Source organism: Gobius niger, assembly GCF_951799975.1.
Source record: "Gobius niger genome assembly, chromosome: 21".
NCBI classification, from domain to species: Eukaryota; Metazoa; Chordata; class Actinopteri; order Gobiiformes; family Gobiidae; genus Gobius; species Gobius niger.
Genome location: NC_136872.1, coordinates 880,692 through 902,992, shown reverse-complemented (window position 1 = coordinate 902,992; position 22,301 = coordinate 880,692). Strand labels below are relative to the sequence as shown.

Here is a 22,301-nt window from a genome sequence, read left to right as displayed (position 1 = left end):
GACTCAGGAGCTCCACCATGAGGTAGGAATGCGCAGCACTTTCCCAAAATAGATTTTCTGCTTGTTGTAAAAGGCTCTGTACAAGTCACGCAGCTTCTACTGACGGAAGTGAGCGGGGAAGTCTTTAGGAGTTACTGCGCGGACGCTGTGCTCCTGTATCATTACGCCTCACAATATAGTCCCCCTTTTTATTTGCTTATAAAATCGACATGCTACATTTCTGTGTAAATATACTTCGAATGAAAACACTTCACGTAACTTTATTTAAATAGGGAACACGTGGAAGAGCTTGGTAGCTTCTATCGTGAGCTTTTTTGGAGCTATGTGACATGTGGGAGAGGCTGCGTATGTGTGAGCGCACGGACAAAGACCAGACGGGGGTATATTAACTCGGCTAAAGTGAGGTAAGAGCATATCTCAGAATATAAAAACGGTGGCCTATTCCTTTAAGTAATTCTGTCATTTGAATTTGTACAGATGAATGGAGGTTTTAAGTATCCATAACCTTGTATGTTTCTGAGATGAACTAAATATGGTGAAACCTTTTTTTCCTTCTGTAGATCACTGTCTGAACTTCAACTACAATTTATAAATCAAAATGTAAGACTCTTTTTGATTTAATGAAGCCCATGATTACATTATACAACTAATTTACTTTGGCTTTGTTTTTTTTATTTAATTTAATAAGCCCTGCAATGTACCTGTACATAAAATATGCTCTATAAATAAAGTTGAGTTAAGTTGAATGAAGGCCGAGCCTCCAGGGAAAGGTTGAAGATCAGAGTTACGAAGCTTATTCAATGCAATGGCCCAACCCCTGCATTCCTGTCCTTCTAGCACACTTCCTCCTGTCAGCGTGATGGGCGGGGAGAGGGGAGGGGCTAAAAGATCATGTGGTGTTTCCTTCACAATTACTCAGTCTATTCTTTCACCTCTCACAGATGTGATCGAAATGAATACTAGACAATACAAGTCACACTGCAGTACCAGCATGTTCTGTAGGGCCAGTCACACACACACACACGCACGCGCGCGCACGCACGCACTTTTGCTCGGTGGCTTTATCACTATTTTCAGATTATGAAAAGTAACTTTAAAAATAACTCAAAGACGTGTAACTCAGCTACACTTTTGAAACAGTAATTTGTCATACAAACATTTTTAAAGCTGCAGTCACTAATATCAAATATACAGTATTACTATTTTAAGTGACTTTCCCTAAAGTGGTGGTGAGAGTGGCAAGTGTGATAAGGGTGGGGGGTGTGGTGAGTGTGATGAGTGTGGTGATGGTGGGGGTGTGGTATGTGTGACGAGTGTGGGGGATGTGACAAGGGTAGTGAATGTGATAAGGGTGATGAGTGTGGTGAGGGTGGTAAGTATGATGAGGGTGGGGGTGTGGCAAGTGTGATGAGTTTGGTAAGTATGGTGAGTGTGGTAAGTGTGATGAATGTGGTAAGTGTGATGAGGGTGGTAAGTGACAAGGCTGACAATCGTTGCCAGCTCAGACGAGCTCTTACACAGATGCAGTTTTAGCAGATTTTAACAAAACTTTCTCTTAAACCTCAAGGTCCCCTCGTATTTACCCGGATCGAAACTTTCACAACTTTTAAACGCTTCCTAACCTCAGTGTGGACTTGTGCTAACCGGTGGCTAGCTTATGGCTACTACACTCACTTCCACGCCCAGTAGCAGGGACTGTGCTGGTCTGAGCCAAAGATTTGCTGATCTGGAGCAAAGGATTTCCATGTTGTTTAAAATCCAGGAGGAAAAGGACTCGGAGATAATCGTGGGAAAACTCAAACCAGTCCCACCAGTGCGGAGCTCGCTGACACGGTGCATTCTCCCGGAGACGTCTCCAAAGACGCTACCTGTCCACGTCAGCAGGCCGCCTCCGGCCATGTCCCCGGCAGTGTAAACTACTGGCTCCAAATCGATACTAAGCCCAAACGTCCAACTAGTTCGACCCCACGGAAGTCAGACAAGTGGATAGTCGTCCCTGGAGCCAGCAAAGCTCCTCGTAAGTCTGCCCCCCCTCACGCCGATGGCGGAGCGCTGGAAAACAGATTCGACATCCTGGACAACGAGAATTATCCTCCTCTGCCCACTCGTCATTCAACACAGCCGGGGCTCACTCAGTCCGAGACCCCCCCTCGACGACTTTCCACCGGCAGCGGACCGCCAGCTTCGGTCAGACGCCGCGGTAGTCTGCACTACACCCCAGCTCCGGGTTACAAGAACAGATCACCACCTGGAGGCTTATGGCATGAGAGCCAGTTCCCGGACTTGGGCTGCCCACAAACATCATGTGAGTGTGGTGCGCAGACACTGCCCGGAGACCAGAGCAACTCATCGCGACGGCCCAGGGGCCTCCACCGCCTCCCCTCCGCGCACGCTGGGGCCGAGTGCTCGGGATGAGCGGGGGGATACGCCTGCTACTCCGTCCGGGCCCGCATTGAACCGAGCGCCTCCGCTGTGGATGTGGATCAGACTCAAATCCATCAGTGCTTGTGCTCGGTACGTCGATGGTCCGCGATGTGAGGTTCATCAACAGCCACACCTCCTGCCACCCAGGTGCTCTCGTGCAGGACATCAATAACTCTGCCCCAAACATCCTCCAAAATCATCCTACAATCTCCACAGTAGTGATCCACGCCGGTACCAACGACCTCAAACTTCAGCAGTCAGAAAAACTCAACCAGGACTTCGTTTCACTCATCAACACCATCAAAAACAACAACAAAAGTTGCATAGTTTCCGGACCGTTCTCTGGGCCCCGTTTTGGGGATAGAAAATTTAGTAGAGGCTGCTCCATCTGTTCTTAAAGAACTACTGCACGAAGAACAACATCCCATACGTGGACAATTTCTTCACATTTTTTAACAGGCCTGGACAGACTACACCCCAACGCCACCGGATCCCACCTGTTTCCACAGAACATTCAACTTACAATAGAATCTGCAGCATGAAGGTGTCCCCCCACACCCACCATAACGGATATTCCTGCTTTGATAGCACCCATCATAACGGATATTCCTGTCTTTATCAGCAGAGAGCGCACCAAAGCTAAGAGCACCCGCACTGTTAATACTAATAGCCTCAGACCTCTCACCAAGGCGCTGTCATCTCATAGTTCCTTAAATACTCAGCCCCCTACCACAGTAAACATGGCCCTTTTAAATGTCCGCTCTCTGCCGAAAAAGTCTTTTATTGTAAATGATTTGATTTTAGATAATAATCTTGATTGTTTGTTTTTAACTGAAACCTGGCTGGATGCGGATGCAAATGCCGTTCTCGCTGAGGCCTCCCCACCTAATTTTAGCAGTGCCTTTTCAACCAGAAATGAAAAAAGGGGTGGTGGGACTGCCTCCATATGCATAAACACTCTTGCCACCAAACCTATTTTATTTGATCAATACTCGAGTTTCGAGCACCATGCAATTATTTTCAGTAACCCCCGATTTTATGCGTCACTATCTATAGACCGCCCAAAAGATGTCCCCTCTTTACACTGCGTTCCAAATTATTATGCAAATGACATTTTTCTCTGATTTTCTAAATTGTCAACTCAAATGAGAGTCAGCATAATTTTTAAGTCTTTATCTGGTAGAGGATCATTTAAATGTGGTGGAAAAAATTTCCTAGTGATTTTTTTTCAAAAATAAATATAGTAAAAACCTCAAAATCCACTGTTCCAAATTATTCTGCAACTCATCGTTTCAAAACATTTTAACGCTTGTAATTAACTGAAAATGGTCATTTGTTGTATTTGTAGCATTAGGAGGTCATATTTACTGAAATCAAAAGCTATTTCAATCAAAAACATCTTAACAGGTGAAGTTATATTTTACCATAGGAACCCTTGTGTGAAGCAGCTTCAAAATTCTTAAATCCATTAAACTTGTAAGTTTTTGTAGAGTTTCTGCTTGGATTTCTTTGCAGGATGTTAGAATAGTCTCCCAGAGCTGCTGTTTGGATGAAAACTGCCTCCCACCCTCATAGATGTTTTTTTTGTTGAGGCTCCAAAGGTTCTCAATAGGGTTGAGGTCAGGGGAGAGGGGGTCCACATCATGAGTTTCTCTCCTTTTATGCCCATAGCAGCCAGTGAAGCAGAGGTTTTCTTTGCAGTATGACATGGTTTGTTGTCATGATGAAGATGATCTTGTTCGGGAAAGCACGGCTCTTCTTTTTGTAGCATAGAAGACAGTGGTCAGTCAGAAACTCCACATATTTTTCAAAGGTCATTTTCACACCTTCAGGGAGCCTAAAGGGGCCTAAAGGGGCCGACCAGCTCTCTCCACATGATTCTGGCCCAAAACATGACTCCGCCCCCTCCTTACTGACGTCACAGCCTTGTTGGGACATTGTGGCCGTTCACCAACTATCCACTACTCCATTGATCTGACCATCCAGGGCTACACGGCCTCATCAGTGAACAAGACTGTTTGAAAATGAGTCCTCATGTATTTCTGAGCCACTGCAGCCGTTTCTGTTCATCAGCTTCAATGAACAGTTTAGGGGAGGCCGGATAGAAGGTTTATGCACAACTGCAGCCTCTGGAGGGTCCTACACCTTGATGTTCGGGAGACTCCAGAGGCACCAGCAGCTTCAAATACCTGTATGCTGCTTTGTAGCATCTGTTCTCTTAAAGGAATAGGCCACCGTTTTTATATACTGAGATATGCTCTTACCTCACTTTAGCCAGGTTAATATATCCCCGTCTGGTCTTTGTCCGTGCGCTCACACATACGCAGCCTCTCCCACATGTCACATAGCTCCAAAAAAGCTCACGATAGAAGCTACCAAGCTCTTCCACGTGTTCCCTATTTAAATAAAGTTACGTTAAGTGTTTTCATGCGAAGTATATTTACACAGAAATGTAGCATGTCGATTTTATAAGCAAATAAAAAGGGGAACTATATTGTGAGGCGTAATGATACGAGGAGCAAAACGTCCGCGCAGTAACTCCTAAAGGTTATTGACGGAAGTGAGCGGGGGAGTCTTTAGGAGTTACTGCGCGGACGTTTTGCTCCTCGTATCATTACGCCTCACAATATAGTCCCCCTTTTTATCTGCTTATAAAATCGACATGCTACATTTCTGTGTAAATATACTTCGCATGAAAACACTTCACGTAACTTTATTTAAATAGGGAACACGTGGAAGAGCTTGGTAGCTTCTATCGTGAGCTTTTTTGGAGCTATGTGACATGTGGGAGAGGCTGCGTATGTGTGAGCGCACGGACAAAGACCAGACGGGGATATATTAACTTGGCTAAAGTGAGGTAAGAGCTTATCTCAGTATATAAAAACGGTGGCCTATTCCTTTAATCTGATGTGTTTGTCTGGCAGAAACCGTCCATATTGTGCCATTATCTGCACAAACCGGAGTGTGTCTGAATCATCCACAAATCTCTTAACAGTTCGATGATTACGCTTCATCTTTCATGAAATATCGAAGGTTTTCATACCTAGACCAAGGCATTCAACTATTTCACGCTTTTCATCAGCAGAGAGACCCTTTTTCTTTCCCATAATGCTTGAAAATGATGATCTGCTTAATAATGTGGAACATCCTTTTCAGTAGTTTTTCCCTTAACTGGGCTTAACCTGAAAACTAATCATCCCAGGTCTCTGAGATTAATGTCAGTGATTCAAAGAGCCCCAAGACACGACACCATCCATGAGTTTCATTATTATTATTATTTTTTTTTACCTTTTTGACACAAAAATCCAATTTGCATAATCATTTGGAACGCAGTGTAATAATGAATTCTCAGAGTTTCTATCAATTTTTCATAGCTCTTTTAATATGATAATTCAAACCGGTGATTTTAACCTACACATAGACAACCTCTTAGACCCCATTTCAACCGAATTTCTGAATGTTCTTAATTTTATGGACTTCACACAACACGCCACGCAGCCAACTCACGAGAAAGGACAGTCTGGACCTGGTCCTCACGTATGACCTGGTCATCACGTATGGCCTGTCCACTACTGTGTCCTCTGTCGTCCACCTGGCTGTCTCTGACCATTACTGTGTGTTTTTAATGTCACCGGTTTGATTCAGCGAAAGTCCTCGGCAAAAACTGTGAGGAAACGTAATTTCACCCCTGAAGTGGCTGCAAAATATATTGATGCTTTACAACAAATTCCTCCAGTGACTTTACCTGCTAACTGTGATTTTATTGTTGACAACTTTAACAGTAAACTACTCACTGCCCTCGATACAGCTGCACCATTCAAACTTAAAAAGATTAATCCTAAACCCCTTCCACCTTGGAGAAACGGGGAGCTAAAACAACTTAAGAGAAATTGCAGGAAGGCCGAGAGGAGATGGAGGAAAAGCAAAATAATAATAAATCATCAAATATTCCGTGCCCAACAAAAGACCTACAATACAGCAATAAGAAATGCAAGAAACAAATTATTTTCCACAATAATCACCAATCATAAAAATAACCCAAAAGTCTTATTCTCAACGATAGAAAACCCTAATTTAAACAAAACTCCTTTTAACCCCACAGACGCCTCTGTGAGGCGTTTGCAGACACTTCAGAGGAAAGACAGACACTATCAGATGGAATATTTTATCTACCCAAAGTAACACGGTTCTAAATACATCTAATGGTCTATTTGTTCCAGAGGAAACACTGGACAGTTTTGTCCTGGTTAATGCTGAGATGCTTGATAAAGTTTTCTCCTCAGTGAGGCCCACCACATGTCTTTTGGACCCGGTCCCAACCCCGTTTTTTAAAACATTTGATGGATCTCTCTTCAGACGGGGGTCTTCCCTGCTGCCTTAAAAGGGGCGGTGGTGAGGCCCCTGTTGAAGAAGAGCAATTTGGACTGTAAAGATTTTAACAATTTCAGACCAGTATCCAACTTACCATTTTTAAGCAAAATCTTAGAAAAACTTGTCTTCATCCAACTTAATGATTTTATTACTGCACAAAATGTCCTTGAGAAATTCCAGTCCGGCTTTAGGGTAAACCACAGCACCGAGACCGCCCTCTTAAAGATTTTAAATGATTTTAGATTAAATCATGACTCACAGAAGGTCACAGTGTTGGTTCTTCTGGATCTGAGCGCTGCCTTTGATACAGTCGACCACACTATTCTTTTAACTCGTTTAAAACACATCGGCCTCTCTGGTGCTGGACACAAATGGTTTACTTCCTCCCTCACAGACAGGACGTTCATGGTAAGTGTGGATACCTGCTCCTCTAAGGTGCATGGAATTACATGTGGTGTGCCCCAGGGTTCAATTTTAGGCCCAGTGCTTTTTAATCTGTATATGCTCCCTCTTGGTGATGTCATCAGGAGACATGGAGTCAACTTTCACAGTTATGCTGATGATACACAGTTATACATCTCCATGTCTCCTGATGACACCAGGCCAATAGATGCACTTTTTAACTGCATTTTAGAATCAAATCCTGGATGGCAGAAAACTTTCTCCAGCTTAACCAGAACAAAACTGAAATGTTAATCATCGGCCCTGAGGCCCAGAGAGAGAGACTTTTACCCAAACTACAGTCACTGTCTTTAATCCTTCCTCACAGGTGAAGAACCTGGGCGTGATCTTTGACTCTAAGCTGACTTTTATTCCACACATTAAGAATATCACAAAGATAGGTTTTTACATCTAAAGAACATAGCCAGAGTCGCCCCATTCTCTCTCGGGCCAACACGGAGACGCTCATGCATGCTTTTATCACCACTCGTATCCACTACTGTAATGCCCTGCTCTCTGGTCTTCCCAAAAAGAGTATCTCAGGTTTACAACTTTTACAAAACTCAGCAGCTCGTGTCCTGACGAAGACCAGGAGGCGGGACCACATTACACCGGTTTAAGAATCGCTGCATTGGCCCCGTGTGTTTCAGGATCGATTTTAAAGTTCTTTTAATGGTTTTTAAATATCTTCAGGGTCTTTGTCCTTCTTATCTTTCAGAACTGCTTTTACCTTACGAACCTTCACGGCCCCTTCGCTCCTCCTCAGGGGTCTCCTAGTTATTCCTAAAGTCAACAAAAAGACTCATGGTGAGGCGTCTTTCCAATATTACGGCCTTCGCCTCTGGAACCACCTGAGGAGGAGCTCAGGGCTCAGGAGGAGCTCAGGGCTGAGGAGAACGTTCATGTTTTTAAGAGCAGGCTCAAGACCCACCTTTTTAGCTTAGCCTTTAACTGACTAATCTATTTATATAATCCTAATATATAAAATGTATATATATGGGAGGTTGTCCCAGACGCATTGTTTTAAATGTTGTAATCTGTAAAGCACTTTGTGATACCTTTCGTATGAAAAGCGCTTTATGAATAAAGTTTGATTGAGGGTGGTAAGTGTGATGAGGGTGGTAAGTATGATGAGGGTGGGGTGGTACGTGGGATGAGTGTGGTAAGTATGGTGAGTGTGGTGAGTGTAGTGAGTTCAGGTTTTTAAGAGAGATCTATTTATTTATTTTTATCGTATTTATTTATTTATCTATCTATTAATTTAGCCCAAATTATTTGTATCTTTATTTATGTTGATCATTTATATTTATTGATATTTTATATTTATTTCTAGCGTCCTTGATTGCTGTGTGGGGGCTGTCCTGTGGATGATCAGGTGGAGGTGTGGTGTCTCTGCCGCGCCCCCTCTGGGCTCTTTTAGGTCAGTGCCCTGTAGCTGTGCCGGACTGCTGCTCCTGATGCAGACCGCTCCTCTGTACCCTGCCGGCTTATGCATGTATTTATATTTTATTCTGGGGTGGGGGGTGCAAAGCTTACATGATGAACTATTTAGCCGGTTTTCTCCACATGACAGCAAAAGTGATATGTGTGAAGAGTGTGGTGGGTGTGACGAGGGTGGGGCATGTTAGTACCAGGTAAGCTGCCTCTCTCATGAACTGTTTGGCTGGTTGTCTCCACACGGCTGGAACAGTGATGACCCAGCGGATCTCCTCCCCCTCAAGCACTGACGACGACTGCTCCTTCACTTCCTAAAAACAAGCCACATCATCATCATCATCATCATCATCATCAGCAGCAGCAGCATCATCGTCATCATCTCTGGTCCATTGGAATTGAACTCTAGAGCGGTCATAGAAGCTAATGTGTAAGGAAATTGTAATGATCACATTGCAGTGATATTTTTTAAGGAGAAAAAAAAGCCCAATGATGTTTCCAAACGCAGACTATTGAGTAGATTTTGCCGCTTAGTACACAGTGCACAGTGAGGTTTTCCAGCTCCAGACCAGGTGCATTAAGCGGGCTGTATGTGGGCTGGCTGGCCAGTGGCGATGTTATGTAGAACAACCTTATGTAGCACTAGCTTTTTTTGCTTTTTGATAAAGCACTGTGTAAAAGAGGCTGACCTTGATAGCATGCTCTCTGAAGAAGCGCAGGGCGTGAGCGAACACCTCGATGGCCCGGACCTTTCGACCGTTTACCGCTTCCAGCTCCGTCTCCATGGAGAGGTCCTGCGGACAAGCACATGGACTCACTCTGTACCTGCACATCTGAGGTGTTTCAAAACCATCAGCCGTTTATGACTGCAGGAAGGGATTTGTAAAAAGTCAACAATAGGTTTCAGAGAGGTTTTTATCCGCTTCGAAAATCCACATCATTTAATTTTGTGTAACTACACTTGGATTGTGTAACACTTCACGTAACCAAGCTGGAAGAGCTTGGTAGCTTCTATCTTCACCTGGTTTGGAGCTATAGAGGAGAGAGGGAGAGGCTAAATGCTAACGCCGTCTGTGCTGTGTTTACGTGACTGAGGGCACGCGTGAAGACCAGACAGGTACAAATGAACTCGTCTAAGCTCAGGTAAGAACATATCTCAGTGTGTAAAAACGGTGGCCTGTTCCTTTAAATAATGATATTTAAGTCCCACTGGTTGCAGACTTCAACACCTCGTCAGATTCCTCAGGCTAGCACTTTGACCAATGAGACAAGCTTTCCTGTGAACCAGTCTGTCAGGTCCAATCAGGAGGAAAGGGGGAGGTACTTGATTGTTAACTTTCAAATGTCACTCTGACCATCACTTTAGCCATGGCTGTGCAATAGAGTCTGACCGCATACCAGGTCAGATCAGTTCTGGCTAGAGTTTATGGACTTTGAAAAATGTGGAGGACAATTCTCCATCGCAATCTGACACAGAAACACATCCTACATTGAAACACTACGTATTAAAAAGGTTTGGTTCTGAGACCTTACGTAAGGTATTTGGTTCTTTCGTTTTGATGGTCAGTAAGATTGCAAAGTGAGGAGAGAGTGACATTTGAAAGTCTCCTCCTGAGTGTACCAGAAAGCCACTCCTAGTTTGCAAACTGAGGGGAGAGAGAACAAACTTTCAAAAGTAAACGACCCAGCTCCCTCCACCTCCTCCTGATTGGACCTGACAGGCCAGTTCTCATTGGTCAAAGTGATAGCCCGGGGATTCTGATCAATGTCAAGGGAGGGACTTTAGAAAAAATATTGTTATTTAAAATTACTTATTTAAACTTACTCATCACTTTAAAGTTGATTAAAAAAAAATCACTATCCTTCACTCGGGCCCCATACCCATCTGACCACAGTACAAGCCTTATGTAAGTGGGTTTCTGAGCAGCCTTTCAGCACAGCCTGAACTGTGCATTCACGACGGATGGATTGTTTGATTGTTCCACCCGCCGGATGCCGACCTAATCCATCTCAGAGAGCTTTCTGCTGCACTTCCTGTTTCACTTCCCACTTCCCTCTAAAGCCCAGGCACTTTCTTCTGGGGCGGGGCCTTACATAAAACATCCCCAGCTCAATTGTAGGTTATGTGAAGTTAATGAAAACTCAATGTTCCATAGTGGTCAAGAGGAGGGACTGTTATCAGCACAGGGGAGATAAGCCACTGGGTGAGGACCCACCAAGGAAATATTTAGAGTTACACATTTACCTTCAAGAGAACACAACCTGTAATCGTGCCAGAGAAAAGATTGAGTAAGATCACTGTGTAGAATAGATGAGTTCAATCTAATTCTGCATGAGGTCAGATCAATGATGCTCTTTGAAAACTGTTGAATCTGTCCCTAGGCAGTTCACAAGTGCTCTCTCAGAAGCTGGAAAATAAATGATTGTTTATAGTGAACGTCATATAGAGCATGCTGGAGATTTCACCGTCAACTGGACTGAGATGATTGAGTTGAGAAAGTTTCGCTTTCATCTTCGAAAGCTTTTTCTTGTAGTCAAAGTGTAAAGCTGGATACTACACACCAGCTCGACTTAAAGTCACACCACTCCTCCACTAGAGTCTGTGGTCAGAGGCACAACCACAAGTTTAAGTGAGTATTCTGGAAAGTACCACCGGTTATAAAAGATTTGTATATGGTTAGCCTAGCTAGATGATGTTTGATCTGGTCGAGTTGTTTTTAGTGATAGGGGAAACCGGAGTACCCAGATGACACGGGGAGAACATGCAAACTCCACACAGAAAGGCCCCGTCCACGTGGGACTTGAACCTGCACCACTGTGCCTTGTCACTCCCCTCTCCCCACCCTCGTCACATACTCGCCCCACACTGGTCCTTACGCTGGTGCTGTGGATCTTCATCTTAAACTTGTCGAAGTAGAGCCAGTGGCGGGCCTCGTCTGGGTCCAGGTCGTGGTAAAAGTCTCTCGCCGAGAAGCCAAAGCTGTGGAAGCGGAGGTCAGGGGTCAGCAGCAGGCACGTCGGGCTCTTCTGATTGGCTACTCCAGGGTCCCCACCCTCCCAGCGCCTGCTCCCATTGGACACAAAGTCAGCACAGATTTAGGGATTTTTGGGACAAACCAGGATTAAATTGAGTCTAAAGCAGGACTGAAACAGTTTTCAAAACATTTAAACTCAGCTAAACCAAGTCTACATCAGGATTACACTGAGTCTAAACCGAGACCAAACCAAGTCTACATCAGGATTACACTGAGTCTAAACTGAGACCAAACCAAGTCTACATCAGGATTACACTGAGTCTAAACTAAAGCAGCTCATACTTCATCATGTGAATGGCCTCGGTGTCAGTGAAGCTGAATGCGTAGCCGCTGGAGGTTGTCCCAAAGTCAATGGCCACCACCACAGAGAAGGGACACGCCATTTTGGGCCGAAGCTCCACCCTCTGAGAGAGCACACAGACACAGATATTCAGTTCATCTACAGCCATGAAGCGAGGAAAGGCACCGGGACGGGGGGAAGTACCGGTGAGGGCGAGGGCGTCAAAGGGGTGATGCCACACTCGCTCCGGGCTGTGGCGGGTGAAGACGGCACGGACAGGTCATCTGCAAGACACGTCGTACAAGTCACACAACATTCACTGCTCTTCAGTCCACAAATACTGTAACATTTCAAATGTATGCTTTTCCTCTCACAAAACAATAAAACAATGATAAGTATATTACATTAGTGTTTGTCAAGAATACATAGAAAACTGTAACCCAGTCCCGTGTCCTGGTTTAGTCTTGTGTGCTGGGAAATGTATTTGAACGTATTGTAAAAAACAAACCAACCTGCTTCCATATAAACCCCTGAAGTCTGTAAAGGGAGGTTCTGTGACAGTTCAGGAGTCAGTGGTGTGTGGAGCTCTGGAAGGTCCGACTGTGCCTCCGCCATGGTCTCTGCGCCCGGGTCTGCAGAGGGACACACTGGTCAGAACCACAGGGTCTGCAGAGGAACACACTGGTCAGAACTACAGGGTCTGCAGAGGAACACACTGGTCAGAACTACAGGGTCTGCAGAGGGACACACTGGTCAGAACCACAGGGTCTGCAGAGGGACACACTGGTCAGAACCACAGGGTCTGCAGAGGAACACACTGGTCAGAACTACAGGGTCTGCAGAGGAACACACTGGTCAGAACCACAGGGTCTGCAGAGGGACACACTGGTCAGAACTACAGGGTCTGCAGAGGGACACACTGGTCAGAACCACAGGGTCTGCAGAGGGACACACTGGTCAGAACCACAGGGTCTGCAGAGGGACACACTGGTCAGAACCACAGGGTCTGCAGAGGAACACACTGGTCAGAACCACAGGGTCTGCAGAGGGACACACCGGTCAGAACCACAGGGTCTGCAGAGGAACACACCGGTCAGAACCACAGGGTCTGCAGAGGAACACACTGGTCAGAACCACAGGGTCTGCAGAGGGACACACTGGTCAGAACCACAGGGTCTGCAGAGGGACACACCGGTCAGAACTACAGGGTCTGCAGAGGGACACACTGGTCAGAACCACAGGGTCTGCAGAGGGACACACCGGTCAGAACTACAGGGTCTGCAGAGGAACACACTGGTCAGAACCACAGGGTCTGCAGAGGGACACACTGGTCAGAACCACAGGGTCTGCAGAGGGACACACTGGTCAGAACCACAGGGTCTGCAATCAATCAATCTTTATTTATAAAACAAAGTCACACCTAGCTCCAAAACACATTTACAGGAGAGAGAAAACACCATTCTTCATGTTTTCTGTAAAGCTGCTGTGAGGCGGTGGTTGTTGTGAGGCGGTGGTTGCTGTGAGGTGGTGGTTGTTGTGAGGTGGTGGTTGCTGTGAGGCGGTGGTTGCTGTGAGGTGGTGGTTGCTGTGAGGCGGTGGTTGTTGTGAGGCGGTGGTTGCTGTGAGGCGGTGGTTGTGAGGCGGTGGTTGTTGTGAGGCGGTGGTTGCTGTGAGGCGGTGGTTGCTGTGAGGCGGTGGTTGCTGTGAGGTGGTGGTTGTTGTGAGGCGGTGGTTGTTGTGAGGCGGTGGTTGCTGTGAGGCGGTGGTTGCTGTGAGGCGGTGGTTGTTGTGAGGCGGTGGTTGTTGTGAGGCGGTGGTTGCTGTGAGGCGGTGGTTGCTGTGAGGCGGTGGTTGTTGTGAGGCGGTGGTTGTTGTGAGGCAGTGGTTGTTGTGAGGCGGTGGTTGTTGTGAGGCGGTGGTTGCTGTGAGGCGGTGGTTGTTGTGAGGCAGTGGTTGTTGTGAGGCGGTGGTTGCTGTGAGGCGGTGGTTGCTGTGAGGCGGTGGTTGTTGTGAGGCGGTGGTTGCTGTGAGGCGGTGGTTGTTGTGAGGCGGTGGTTGCTGTGAGGCGGTGGTTGTTGTGAGGCGGTGGTTGTTGTGAGGCGGTGGTTGCTGTGAGGTGGTGGTTGCTGTGAGGTGGTGGTTGTTGTGAGGTGGTGGTTGTTGTGAGGTGGTGGTTGTTGTGAGGCGGTGGTTGTTGTGAGGCGGTGGTTGCTGTGAGGCGGTGGTTGTTGTGAGGCGGTGGTTGAGAGATGATTTCAAGGCAATACTTTTTGAAAATGTCTGTATATTTGATTGGGAACAGTATTTTTCACTAAAATGAAGCGAAATATCAAAATGTGTCTGAAACAATTGTCCTGAAATAATTCTAAATGCTAATAACGGGAGGTGTCGCTCAGGTGATTTCGGGGGCTGCTTTTGGGTGTGGGGTGTTCGGGGGCTGCTTCTGGGTGTGGGGTGCTTGGGGGCTGCTTTTGGGTGTGGGGTGTTCGGGTGTGACATGTAGAAGCCGAATGCCCATCTCGACTCCATATCGGCGACTTGAGGCCACAGTTTCAGACCCTGCACTTTGTCCCACAGTCGCTTTCGAGGGTCACAAATGTTTTTCCGTTCAGTTCTTTCAGTTTCTGTCTCCGTTCGCAGCCCTGGTGTAAAAATAGACTTCATGCTAACATCGTAACAAGCTCCACGGTGACGACAAAAGCACTTTATATCATCTTTCCCGCGGTTAAAACGGTCCAAGTCAGAGCTTTCTTCGTTTCTTTGCGCTAACTATCAATACTGTTTGGTAGCCGAAAGAGATTCCATTACCCATAATGCAACGGGCGACCCGAGATGGGCATTCGGCTTATTGCATAGTGATAAAAGTGAATCGTCCAGCACCTGAGACAGCGACACATACATTAGAAATACACCGTGTTCCGTTTACACACACTTATATATATATATATATATATATATTATATATTATGATATTATATTTCATAACCAAGTTAATACAATAAATAACAAGCAGTTATTTCCTTGCACTGAGTTTGATCAAATGCGCAGAGCGGAATAGTCACGCCTTTGTGTCACTTTAATAATAATAATAATAATAATAATAATAATAATAATAATAATAATAATAATAACAATAATGCATTGGTTTTATATAGCGCTTTTCTGGACACTCAAAGATCTTTACATTGCACTATTCGTTCACTCCATACTCGGAGGTGGTAAGGTCCTGCCAGGCCCTTCCCCGGGGCAGAGCCAGGTCAATAAAGTGTAACCACATGAGTGAACTGGACAAGTCAGTTCAAACAACTGCTGCTCGATCAGGCCCATTGTTTATCCCCCGGCCAAATGTTGGTGAGGGTTGTGTCTTCATGATGTCTCCTGGAGCCAGTCTGTCCACAGTTTGGGGAGACTGGGCCCGGAGCATCATTTGTGCAAATGTTTTGGTACAACCCAGCGTGTGTGGGCAGCAGTTTATGAAAGCTGTACATACATTTTGATGATTTTATTTGTGAGCTCACTTCTTAGACATGCCAAACAATATGACAGGACAATGTTGGCTGAGGCTGGTTGTAAAAAGGTTGGTTTGAACGTAGCAGAAAGTCAAAATCATAGAATACAGAGAAAACCCACTGAGCACCTGACCTGAGCCACACAAATGGAAAATGTTGTAAATCTGTTCAAATGTTTCTTTGTAACCCAGTGTACTCAATGTAAAACAAATGAAACATCTAAGAATGTAATGTCAGAAGCTCTGGGATCTGCTGTGACTTTCACTGATACAAACAGCATCACAACAGGAGCTGCAGGAGTGTCATCAGTTTGTGAACTGATGTGACTTGAAGTGAAAATCGTCCCTGCTCAGAACAAAATGTTCTTTCTCTTCAGGCGCGTCACAGCAGCTTGCTGTATTTTTTATTCTTTAAAAGCAGCGCCTGCAAACGTTTTGCTCCTCTGGGAGAAATAAAGCTTTGTGACTGTTGAAACTGCTTTCTCACGTGTTAATGTTCCTATTGACATGTTTGAAATGAATCTGAAACCAACTTTAAACACTTACAAACTTGTAGGATCTGTCAGAAGCTTTGCCCTGAACTGTATTTGGTAAATCCTCGATGACGTTCCACAGAAGCCGACCTACAGAGTTCAGACAGCCACCACAGCTCCTCCCCCACTCTTCCAACGCTCACTGCTCATTGGACACTCATGATGTCATCGCACAACCTCTACCAACACATACAAGCACTCTGTCTTCCACACACGCACATTCAGCAGCAGGAACTCCTCCTGCAGAACCAAGCATGTCACAAATCCCCCACTGACGACGAGCAGTGTGGTCAAAAAGTGAAAGAAGTCAACCCCCGGTTAAAGTTTTAAACGGAAAATGTACCAATGAGTTCAAGAAACTTAGTTCGCGCCTGAATTCGCAACATGACAGGGACAAACCTTCTTCCTTGTCATGGGCATTGACTGTACATCTGCCCAAGCGCCCCCTGCTGTCCTGGAGTGTGCGTGGTAAGGCTTTAACGGGACCACAGATGCTGCCAACTTTTCACTGGCAAGCATTGCATTGTATGAATGTACTGTGGGCTAGTTGTCACATTGCCATAGCCACACTAGAGGGCGCTGTGTGATGGTACTGATATATAATATGTGTATTGGTATTCTTCTTCTCTTCCAAAAAAAATCCTCATTTGGACTGAAGACATAAGGAGAGGACACAAACTTTAATGTCTGGGTTATTTTTGTAGTGAGAACAGAGCCACCTTATCCTACAGGCTAGCAGCGGCTGCAGCCGCTGGTGGGCTACAATCCTGTGCAATGCTAACATGCTAAAGTATTACAAAAGTAATGACTTACCAGTGCATTTAAATGGTTTGTATTGATGAACAAATGGGAAAATGTTCCACTACATAAAATGCAGCCCCAAATCAAGTTGGATACTGGCGTAGATCTGCACTTTCTTCGTTTTTATTTTGCAAAAGGTAACTCAAAAGTAGCACAGCGGTTAGTGCTCTCGCTTCACAGCTAGAAGGTCCGGGTTCGATTCCCACCAAGGACGGGGCCTTTCTGTGTGGAGTTTGCATGTTCTCCCCGTGTCTGCGTAGGTTTCCTCCGGGTACTCCGGTTTCCCCTACCACTAAAAACATGTACAATAGGCCAGGATGTATGAGAGTGTGTTTGAGAGTGCGCATGGGGGACGACGGATGAAAATTAGCCTAAGGCTACAATCCGGTGTGGCTTGTTCATTAACTTGCACTGTCCCCACCAAATAAACCATAAATAAATAAAGTAGTGTAATGCAAATGAAACAGTAACTTGTAACACAAACATATTACTTTTTAAAACTGCATCTACTACTCCAGCTAGAATATACTACAATTTTAAAGTAACTTGGACATGGACTGAGGGGTTGGTTGTCACATGGGGCATAAATGGTGGGAAATGTTTTCTTTTTCGTTTTTATGATCACTTATTTGAACATTAGCTGTGATGTTTGGGTCACCTCTTTATGGAGCATTTTGCAAAACATCAACAGTTCAAATAAGCGTCATGAACACATCTGGCAGTATTGACTAAACCTTCTGACTTACTAAAATAACAAAACAATAATAGGCTTAGTATGAACCTTTTACAAAGGACATGTGGCATTGCATTGCCACGTCATGTTCACACCAAAAACTCCTTTAAAACCAATGGTGACGACCAACCCCAGGCCACAGTCCATTTTCTTGTGTTTGACGGTTAATAAATATTTATCCCAATATGAAAAAAAGAGAGTGAGGGCTACTTCAAGTCAAGTGTTCAAGCTTTCATTTAAAGCAGGTCTGATTCTTGTGAGCAGCGAACTTTGGAAAATAAAGTGACAAATAGCCCTGGTCTCCCCTATATTTCATTATTTCAAATGTTGTGGTGTAAAAGTAATAAGTTCTCAACACAAATGTTACTCAAGTCAAGTACAGAAGCTGGAATATTGAAGAAAAGTTTTAGTTAGTCTTTCTATTATTATATTTTTTCATCTTTCTCACTTATTTGGAAATTCAATGGCTGGAAACCTGAAATCCGACCTTTACACTCAGACAGTCTCACTTTTTACTTGTACTTGAGTGAAATGATTTGAAAGTGATTATGGACTCTACTCTCGCTCTGCTCTCATCAAAAGGATTCAGCTGAACTCCTCTGTAGCCTGGGTCAGTTTAAACATTCTGCTGTTGGAGGCCACACAATGTTTGGTCATCATCCCAAAAAACTTGCAATGAAGTGCACAGCTTACCCGCGTCCGTCCTGCAGAAAGGCTCCTCACAGTGTCCAGTTCTGCAGCAGATCCACGGTTAAGTGTCCGAGTGACCAGCTGCACCGCGCTCTGAGGAGAGGAAAGGCTCTGCGCTGGAATGTTGGCCAGAGAGAGAGAGAGAGAGAGAGAGAGAGAGAGAGTCAGGGAGGGCGGAGTCAGACGGTGGGGCAGTGCTTTAGCCTCAGTGACAGAGGTGGGTGGTGGCAGACCCTGAAAAAGACACTGAGCTTCCCTCATCCCCCACCTGAACCCAAATCTAAAAACTATTTGTAAAAAAGTGTGTGATGAAAACGCAACAAAAAACACAAAAAAACATGCAACAATGCAACAGAAAAGTGACAAGAAATCCATGAAATGTGGCAAAAAAGCAATGAAAATAATCTCAAAGTGACAACGCGGCAACAACGCAAGGAAAGTCATCCCTTTAGATGAGTTGTGTAGGTCTTAGCTTTCAAAATGTGGGTAAATCCTAACACTGAACTGGAGAAAATGAAGTTGGTTAAAGGAAAAGGCCACCGTTTTCCATACTGAGATATGTTCTTACCTGAGCTTAGACGAGTTGATGTGTACCTGTCTGGTCTTTGTGTCCCCAGTCCCGCAAAACGACCAAAGATGTTGTTAGCATTTAGCCTCTCCCAACATATTCCTATAGCTCCAAATGGGTTGAATTTGAAGCTACCACACTCTTCCACGTGCACACACAACCATCCATCCATCCATCCATCCACCCACCCACCCACCCACCCATCCATCCATCCACCCACCCACCCATCCATCCATCCATCCATTTTCTTCCACTTGTCAGTTTCTGGGTTGTGATCACATTGCACCAGCCCTCATGGCTCCTCCTGCGGGTGGTGGGTCCACAGAAGGACGGCCTCATGGTTCTGACCGGGCCTGTTGGTCTCTCATAAGGAGCTTCTGAACCACTCTCTGTCTGACCCGTCACCTTGGACCTGTTTGCCCTGGGAGACCCTACCAGGGGCGCGAAGCCCCCGACAACAGAGCTCCAGGATCATTCGGGTGCTCAAACCCCTCCACCACGTTAAGGTAGTGGCTCCAGGAGGGGGCTAGTGAACCCCCCATTTTTAAATTATTTCCCCAATTTTTCCCCCACTTATTTCCCCAATTTGTATTATTTCTTTTTACCAAAAATGTTCAGTGTTTTCAAAATCCCCCCTCCCCTTCCATTTGCCCTATATTTCCCCTATTTTAATTTTTTAAATTTCCCCCCTACTTTTTTCCCCATTACCCTCTTATTTCTTTCACCACTTTTTTTTCCTTTTTGTTCTCTCAATTTCCCCCCCTATTATTCTCCGCTATTTGACCATTTTAGCTAGCCTGGGAATACCCATACTGCTCTCAATCAGTGCAGTTATTAAAGATTTGGAGATTTCTTTGTGTCCAGGTGAAAGTTTCTATGTTAAGAGCAAACTGACCCAAAATTCAATAAATGCTTTGCCTTCAGTGTCTCACCTTAAACACCAGCGCCACAAAGTTTAAAGTGCTTTTAAAGCCTGAATGAAGGATACTGTTGGACCTGTAGGTTTCTTTCAGTCACGGCCTCGTCTCCTGTGTGTGGCTGGAGTGTGGACGGCTGTTTCTACCCGTTCTGGAGCTCTGTTCTGGGGCTTTTTGCTCCGGAGTGGAGGGGATCACATTTCACCCCATGAGAGAGATGACTGACAGCACATATTGACCAGATTTACTGAGGGGGAAATAAAACCTACGTACACTGTGTATAGGTCTGACAAAGTTGTTTAACCACAGAGTGGGCCATAAAACATCTACCGTAGTTTTAGATTTTGTGAAATGTTATTAAAAACAATGAGGAGCACATGGGTCGCATTGTACTGTACCCGAATGAAAGAAAACACAACTCCAGACCGGCTCAGTTCAAGGACATGTTCAAAGCCCCACAGCGGAGTGATAGAGTCACCTTTTTTATACCCAAGCTGAAACAAATACTGCATGTGTAATAATCACACACACAAGTCAAGCTCATGCACTCTCTACTCTTCTCTATTCTCTATTATTTTCTCTTTGTTCCATGTATAATTTTCTCCACCCGCGGAGGATGAGGAAGAGTTCATATAAACTCTTCCTCATCCTCCGCGGGCGGTCTCTTTTTCCTCCAAGCTCAGGTCCTTGGAGCTTGAGGGTTCTGCGCAGTATCTTTGCTGTTCCTAGAACTGCACTTTTCTGGATCGGGATGTCTGATGTATTTCCTGGGATCTGCTGGAGCCGCTCCTCCAGTTTGGGGGTCACTGCCCCGAGTAACCCCCAAACTTTTGCACATTTTGTCATGTTTAAAACCATAAACATGAAGATTTTATTTAATTTTTTTTACTGAACGTTCACACCCAAGTAACCGACAACTGTGAAGTGAAAGCAAAATGATACATGATTCTGTTGTTTTTCAAAAAATAGAAAACCGAAAAGTGGGGTGTGCATAAGTATTCATACAGCATTTTTATTTATTTTATTTTATTTATTTATTTGAGCATACATTTTGCTCAAAAGGAGTAGGCTGAAGCAAAAGCTTATGAGCGCCTACCCCCAACTCAAAATGATGAACTTTTCATTTCTCATAGTATAATCAGTGTAAACAAAACAACAACAAGGAACAATAGCAAACAAAACAAAACAAAAAATGAAGAACTCGTTTCCTTTCAGAACAGCTTTTTGACTCACAACCACTGTTTGAACTATTCACATAATAACAGAACCAAACACTATTACACTATTACTATTTCCTGCAAGATTGCTACAAAGCAAGTAACAAAGCGACCATTCATATATTTCTTTCAGTTTCCAATGCCAAACATCAGCCACATTCACTAGTTTTCATGACATAAGGGCACATTAATACACGTATTATAGTCCGTGAATAAAGCATGAATGAAAACAGCAGTTTTCAGATTATTCCACAGATTTTCAATAGGATTTAGGTCAGGACTTTGACTGGGCCATTCTAACACATTAATATGTTTTTATTGAACCATTCCATTGTAGATTTAGCTTTGTGTTTAGGGTCATTGTCCTGCTGAAGGTGAATCTCCGCCCCAGCCTCAGTTCTCTTGTGACTCCAGCGGGTTTTCCTCCAAAATGTCCCTGTATTTGGCTCCATCCATCTTCCCAACTATTCTTACAATCTCCCCAGTCCCCGCTGAGGAAAAGCAGCCCCACAGCATGATGCTCCCCCCGTATATTTGACACTGGGGATGGTGCACTCAGGACGATGAGCAGTGTCAGGTTTGCTCCATACATAACGTTTTGCATTTGGGCCAGAAAGTTAAATTTTTGTCTCATCTGACCAAAGCTCCTTCTTCCACATGGAGCTGTGTCCTCCATATGACTTCTAGCAAACTTCAAACGGGATTTCTTATGGCCTCCTTTCAATAATGGCTTTTTTCTTCCACTGGTTCATGAGGCCAGATCTGTGTAGATACGACTTATAGTTGTCCCATGTCCAGATTCCCCCAGCTCAGCGGCAGGACTTCACAGCTCCTCCAGAGTTATCTTGGGGCACTTGGTTGTATTTCTTACCAGTGCTCTCCTTGTTCAGTTTGTTATTTTACGTGAACAGCCGTGTCTTGGTAAGTTGGCAGTGGTGCTTTACTCTTTCCATTTCTGAATGATGGATTGAACAGTTGCTCCGGGAGATGTTTAAATCTTGGGAAATCTTTGTATAACTTAATGCTGCTCTAAACTTCGCCACAGCTTTATCCCTGACCTCTCCGGTGCTGCTTGACCTTCATGATGTTGTTTAATGACCAATACACTCCGACCACAGCTCTGAGGGCCTAAAAGAACAGCTGTAATTACACTGAGAGTAGATTACACACAGGTGGCCTCTATTTAACCGTTAGGCCAAGGTGTGAACATTCTGGAGTCATTATGAATGTTATAAAGGCAATTTAATGCACTCAGAAAATGCTGTATGATACTTATGCACGCCCCACTTTTCACTTTTCTATTTTTTGAAAAATAACAGAATCATGTATCATTTTGCTCTCACTTCACA

General features: G+C 44.8%; 1 protein-coding gene across 1 annotated transcript in view; it reads right to left on the bottom strand.

Moving 5' to 3' along the window:
- Positions 1-12,267, bottom strand: part of hspa12b (heat shock protein 12B) — a 36,979-nt gene extending 24,712 nt beyond the window's left edge. Inside the window, exons 1-5 of the mRNA XM_079579607.1 lie at positions 12,190-12,267; positions 11,988-12,109; positions 11,548-11,734; positions 9,360-9,464; positions 8,868-8,984 (exon numbers count right to left, since the gene is read on the bottom strand). Coding sequence (XP_079435733.1) covers positions 8,868-8,984; positions 9,360-9,464; positions 11,548-11,734; positions 11,988-12,088 — 510 coding nt within the window. The 5' untranslated portion in view covers positions 12,089-12,109; positions 12,190-12,267. The remainder of the gene's footprint in view (positions 1-8,867; positions 8,985-9,359; positions 9,465-11,547; positions 11,735-11,987; positions 12,110-12,189) is intronic.
- Between the last annotated feature and the right edge of the window lie 10,034 nt (positions 12,268-22,301).